Source organism: Nicotiana attenuata, chromosome 8, assembly GCF_001879085.1.
Source record: "Nicotiana attenuata strain UT chromosome 8, NIATTr2, whole genome shotgun sequence".
NCBI classification, from domain to species: Eukaryota; Viridiplantae; Streptophyta; class Magnoliopsida; order Solanales; family Solanaceae; genus Nicotiana; species Nicotiana attenuata.
Window position 1 is genome coordinate 7829524 of NC_031996.1, and position 6516 is coordinate 7836039.

Here is a 6516-nt window from a genome sequence, read left to right on the forward strand (position 1 = left end):
TTAACAAATTCACCAAAACTTGATATAACTGGAGAAATCAAAAGCATACATTTTGCTAAGTGAAGGTTACACACTTATATCTAATATCGTAGAGATCACAACTGGAATGTCAAATCACAAACAATTTCTTAAATTTGAATACAAACACCCGAAGCTCACAGTCCTGAGAATTTGTGCATGCTAATCCTGGAAAATCAAGCATTTTGTCACCTAGTTGAAGTTCAATCAACAACAACAGCAACAACCCAGTGAAATTCACAAGTGGTGTCTGAAAAGGATAGCGTGTACCCCTATCTTGTGAGGGTAGAGAGACTGTTTCCAATAAACCCTCGACTCAAGGAAAGATGCAAAAGGAAACAATAACGACACAAGCAGTAACCAGTTTTAGTTCAATCAGCAAACTAAATCGTACAAAATGGATAAATCAAAGTTAAAGCTGCTTCCGCAACACAACACTATTCGCATACCAGTACTAGGGAGTCGAGGCTTCATTTACACGAGTGATCATAAAAGTATCGACATACTCCCACTGCTACAACTAGTTTATTGCAAAAGTCAAGGAAACTCGGGTTCATGCCTTCATGGTCATAGCTTCATTCTCGCTCTTTCTATATATATAAAAGTTCTGTGGAAATCTTACTCTTCTCCCTCTTCATCCTCATTATCCTCGATCCCTACCCAATGAGTAAAAGCAAAAAGGAATTCTTTGAAGTTCACCATTCCATTTTTGTCCCAGTCCATTTCCTCTACAAAACAAAAAGACGGGGCTTTACAAACTGAAATATATGAGCGAGTAAATGTATAGAGTATTACCTAAACTCTTCCGACTGAATATAATAAAGCCTATAAAACATAGAACTACTATCATTTGTTCGTTATAAATTGTGATTTTCTTCGAACTTGATTTAGTTTCCTCATCAAGTCCCTCTGAGAGCAAATATCGCATTTCAATGTTCACATATATTGACCAAATCAAATTGCAAGCAAGACACAAGAATAGACGGGATTGATTGTGTATTCTGAGAAGCTCATTGTGACTCAGACAAGTATTGAACAAGTTCTCTTTGATTGCACGCTTATGAATCAGTCGACTTAACAGAAATATGTGGTTGCATCATACTTTATCTTTTCTACCATAAAGACTGCTTCACTCATAATTTTTCAGACACCACGTACATCTCGCTAAATTTATTGTTCCAAAATACTGTAGATAATCCATAGCATAGGCTGTATTTTCTAGTACGAAATTGAACAACCCGTTCATAGCGGCAAGAACTCTTTGAAAACCTAGTCTTCAGCAGAAAAAAATATTTGGTTAAAAGAACGTTTACCTAGCATGCATCAATGACTGATCTTAACCAGAAATAATAAAACATTAGTGTAGCGATGTCTCTATGGAACAGCATTTTTCAAGCTTTTCTTTCATGCCACTTGTGATCGGACTAATATAAGTGAAATCAACACATACTTATACAAATTTCGAGTCTCTACCTACGTATGTGAAAGAGCGGGAGAGAGACAAGAGAGAACTTACCAAATCTTCTCATTCCTATTCGACCAGAAGACCTTTCTCCTGATGTTGTTTCATTAATAGCTTGAATCATCTCATTCCTGCTTACATAACCATCCTTGTTCTTGTCCAAAAACACAAAAGCATCAACAAGTGTTTCAAATGTTACCTCCAGATTTGGTAGTCCCATCCGTGATTTCTGTATTTGGTCAAGGAAAAAACAACTTTGCTGGTGGGATCTGGGGTCTGACGGATTAGAAATGTAATTCCTTCCTCATGGAGGGCTACAGACTGCACAGAAGACGGAATCCATCTCCGGAGAACATGTAAGTAGATAATTAATCTCTGAATAGCACCGTGTCGCTTGAAATTAATCAAACAATAATGCACATTCTTAAAGCACCCATCAGAAAAAAGAATAAAGAACCCGCCCAACTACCCCAAATGAAAATAAGAGAGTTATTCCTATCCTTTCTTTAAAATCATTAATTAAGTTATGAATTCTCATGCAACTATATAAAAGTAAGAGACATACATTATTATATACGTAAGAGACAGGGGCAGAGCTAGAAGCCGACGTGCGGGTTCGGCAACCTTGTAGCTTTAGTGCAAACCCTGTATTTGTATTAGGAAACTCACTAAATATGTACAAAAATCAAAATTCAGAACCCAGTTACTAACACTTGATGTCACTATCCTAGAATCTAGAACTCATAAAGTTCAAATCCTAGCTCCGCCTCTGGCCTCTGGTAAGAGACAATAATATTCTTGGCACTTTGACACCAAAGCAAAGTGAGATAGCTAACACTTAGGATTTTGCAAACATCAGAACATTGATTAAACAATCATATTCTCCGGGATAGTCAACAACGACAACTATGCCTCAATCCTAAACAACTTGGGTTCGGCTATATGAGTCCTCACTCACCATGTTCCCCATTTAAATTCATCTCCGGCCCTAAAATGGATGAACTAAATAATTTACCAATTTTCTTTAATCAGATTCCAGGACACCTGAAAATGGAGAAGAAATGAAATTTAACAAATATAAATAGGTGAAGAGGATACAGCATGCAGAGCAGTAGGATCATCCTTCAAAAGATAGACAAGACAAAGAAGAACGATGAATTCGCTGAATTCTATTCCCATATCTTCATTAATATCACACGCTTCAAAGAGATCACTGATTTCTTCATCGGTAAAATTAATCTCCAGTTTACCGAAAGCGTGTTTCAACTCCTGTGGGTCAATTGCTCCATTACTATCTTCATCTACAAACAAAAGAAGACAACTCTTCTCAGATTCTTAGTGTTGTTCATTCTTTCTTCCTTGTAAAAGACGAGCGGTTTTGTAAATTTAATAAAACGACAAAGGATATGCAGCCAACCTACCAAATTCCTGGAATATAACTTTGCATTTTCGCAAGTTCTCATCGATTTTGGGAAATTTTAGGACTATACTATCAAATGATTTTACGGAACTTCCTTCAGTTTCTCTCCGCTGCATAGCTTCAGTTATTTTTGCCTCGAGTTTTGTCTCCGGAACAGAAGCCCGGGGAGATCCATTCTTACCCAATACACCTCCCATTATACGTCGAAAGTGGGAGAGCTAAACTTTTGCGCCAATTTGCTCCACAATCTGTATAAGTTTAAACATGACTCACTAGTTGTAAGAATCAAACAAATAAGGCGAAAAGATTCGAGTATCATTACGCCTAGTATCATAAAATCTTTTTAAACATTTTATTCATATAACTGATCCAAACTACTTTGGGTTAGTGTATAATTGATTGATTCATTGATACAGAAATGTCAACAAACATTTGGTATGACTATGTAACTGTCGAAGAAGCAAGTAACACAAAAAACCAAAAACGATTGACTTTAAGTTCTATGCACGGATGGTGTAAAAAATATTTACACGATCAAGATTAACTTTAAGTTCTATGCACCAATGGCGTAAAAAATATTTACATGAATGGTAACCAAGAAAAAATGTTAAGTAACAAGTTAAATTACACTGATGGTATAAAAAATCCATTACACTATCAATGTATGTAACTTAAATCCAGACGATTTATGCAGAAATCTTGATAAATTAAACTAGGGAATTGCATATTATTTTCAGTTCCAACAATAGTCATATACATCAACCAAAAACATTAAGCTAGCGTTTAGACATAGATTTGGTTCAAACTTGAAAAACGAGTTTTTGAAGTATGGTTGTATTGAAAAATAATTTTTGGAATTTGAAGTTGCTTTTGAACATGCATTTTATTTGAAAAAAAGATTGAAATTTTGTGAGTGGAAGGAAAATTTTCACCCAAAAACCGCCCTAAACCAGTTTTTGAGAACTTGAAAACTTTTTTTAATTTTTTTTTTTCAAAAACATGTTCCATGAACAAACATTGTTCAAATCTTTTTCCAAAATAAGTCCGCCAAAATCTATGACCAAACGGGTCCTAAGTTCCAAGGATTCAGTTCAAATATATATTCCCTTTATCTTCATATATGAGGCTGAATAAAAACTGAATCTTGAAATACCCCAGATCATGATATGACAATAGCCTCAAAACAAAGTGAAAAGATTTTATTTTTATTAGTTAATCATTGTTAAGGAGTTGAAATTGAATAATAAAAAGGAAAAAAAATGGGAGATTCCAAATTTTCTCTTTTTTCCTTCTGTTTCCTAACCAAGAAAACCAAAAGAATGACAAACCAAAAAAAACAGAAACATTTAAGGATGAATAAAACATGAGAATCTAACCTTAGATTCTGCTAACTGAAAAGATAAAAGCCTTCTTCTGTCTTCTTCTAAGCTGAAACAAAAAAACAACAATCAAAAGTGACAAGCACAAAAATGTTGTTTGTGCTGATTATAATACAAAAATAAGAACTTTTTTTTTTAGCTTTTTTCTGCTGGAAAAAAGAAAAAAGAAACTGAATCCAAATCACCAAATAAATGATGTTTTAAGGAAAATCTTGAAAAATTAATGGAAGAGGAGGGAGAGAAAGCAACTCTTTTGGGTGGGGGTGGGTGGGAGGGACACGTGGGGTACAGCTGAAGCTTTTTATTATTATAGTACAAAATTGTAGGTCTCTCGTGTGGGTTGGGTTTGAGTGAAAGATCTCAAACTCCTAGATTTGCGCATCACCCACCACGTACCCACCTTTTCTTCTTTCTCTTATTCATTCATTCATGTCCTCTAGAAGGAAAAAATTCATTCTATAATTTATCCAATTCAATAACCAGTAAAGTTGTTACCATGTGATCACAAACATTACGGGTTTAAGTTGTGAAAATAGCCTATTATAAAATACGGAGTAAGACAACATACAATTGACTTTTGTGATCTGACCTTTCTTCAGACTTCGCACATAACGAAAACTTATTATACCGAACTGCCTGCCCTTTATCTTTTTAGTTTATTCCTACTTTTATCATTAGCAAATTATTTTGGATTTATTTATATTATTAACTTAGCTCAAAAGTGAGATGAATGGACTACGTATGCTCAAAATATTTGAAATAACAACACCAACAAATTCATAGGAGGGTAAAGAGAATGTTGTTTTCGATAGACTCTCATTTTTGAAAAGAAGCAATGATAACAAGTATTAATAAACATCAAGATATTAAGAAAATAGAAACGAAAGATAGCAATCAATAACAGATAGTAATATCAATCTAAGAATAAAAAAAATATAATGTTACCATTAATGCTACCAACCTGAGAAAGAAAAACGAAACGCACGACTACCTACTAATCTTTCACCCTAATTTTCGATGTCCACACTCTCCTATCAAGGGTCATGTCACCGGTAAGTTCCAACTACACCATATCCTACCTAATTCGCTCTCACCGATACAAGGGGTGGCCCGACGAATTTTGGGGCCTAAAGCCAAACGTTACGAGGGGCCTTAACTTTTTAATTTTTTTATTATATTGAAGTCTATATTTTAGCTTTTCTTATATATAGAGTTATTAATAATTTTCTTATAATCAATAACTCGTGATAAGTATTTCTCAATTGATAATATAACTAATCCATTTAATCTTTCTTGTGCCATTGTTGTTCTTAGGTAAGATTTTATCAATTTGAATTTTGAAAACTTCTTTCCATTGAAGCAACGGTAACATGAGTTATTAACATTATTCCATAAGCAATTTAGGTATTTGGAAAAAAATTAAATTTTTTTATTTGATTAAGTGTATTAATTAAACTGTTATCTTCTAATTGTACTATTTTCATTAATACTTTTAGTTCAGAAAATAAATTTAAACCATCAATATCGAATTGATTATTACGTTTTAAGGAACATTCACGATTAAGGCAATATTTTTTTAAATTTCCAACATCTAGTGATCTTAGTTTTTACTGCTAAATAGAAAACGAAAAATTATTTTCATATGCTTCGAATTGTCCAAATTTATGAAGTGAAAAAATAGCCTTGTCTATTATGTATAAAAGTAATCAACTCTAAAGAACTCTTTGAAAGATTTTGAGATTTCATTATCAATATTTGTATCAAATTGTTACTTCCTATACATAACACGTTTCTTACGAAGTTCGGATTCGATAATCTTTCAAGTGCAATTTTCTTGGTAGAAAGAAATTAAACTTTTTCACTGTACAAAACTCTTCTTTAAACTTATACATAGTCTATTATGTGTAACAAAAAAAGGGGCCCCACAAATATGGGGCCTAAAGCGGTTGCTTTATTTACTTTATGAAAGGGCCGCCCCTGACCGATACTTCTTTGGCCTACCTCTATCCCTCCTTATACCCATCAAAGCCAACCTCTCACACCTCCTATAATTTTTTTGAAAAAAATATTCTAATTATAGTTTAAAGTTATTATTAGGTTAAAGCTCAGTTAGGAATCTAGAAAAAAGTCGAGATTGTTTCGCGGTAACAATATTAGACCAAAAGTAGATGGATGACAAAATTACTTAGAGCCCATTTAGCCATAACAAATTTTTCACTTTTTTCGAAATTTTTTCA

At 33.6% G+C, this 6516-nt stretch overlaps 1 protein-coding gene across 1 annotated transcript; it reads right to left on the minus strand.

Annotated features, from left to right (window-relative positions):
* LOC109230841 (probable calcium-binding protein CML21) lies at positions 1-4665 on the minus strand. The gene is made up of 5 exons (XM_019396293.1): positions 4277-4665; positions 2902-3148; positions 2579-2781; positions 1535-1709; positions 1-746 (listed from the first exon to the last, which is right to left on the minus strand). The coding sequence occupies exons 2-5, from the start codon at positions 3095-3097 to the stop codon at positions 637-639; spliced, it is 684 nt and encodes a 227-aa protein (XP_019251838.1). The 5' UTR covers positions 3098-3148; positions 4277-4665; the 3' UTR covers positions 1-636.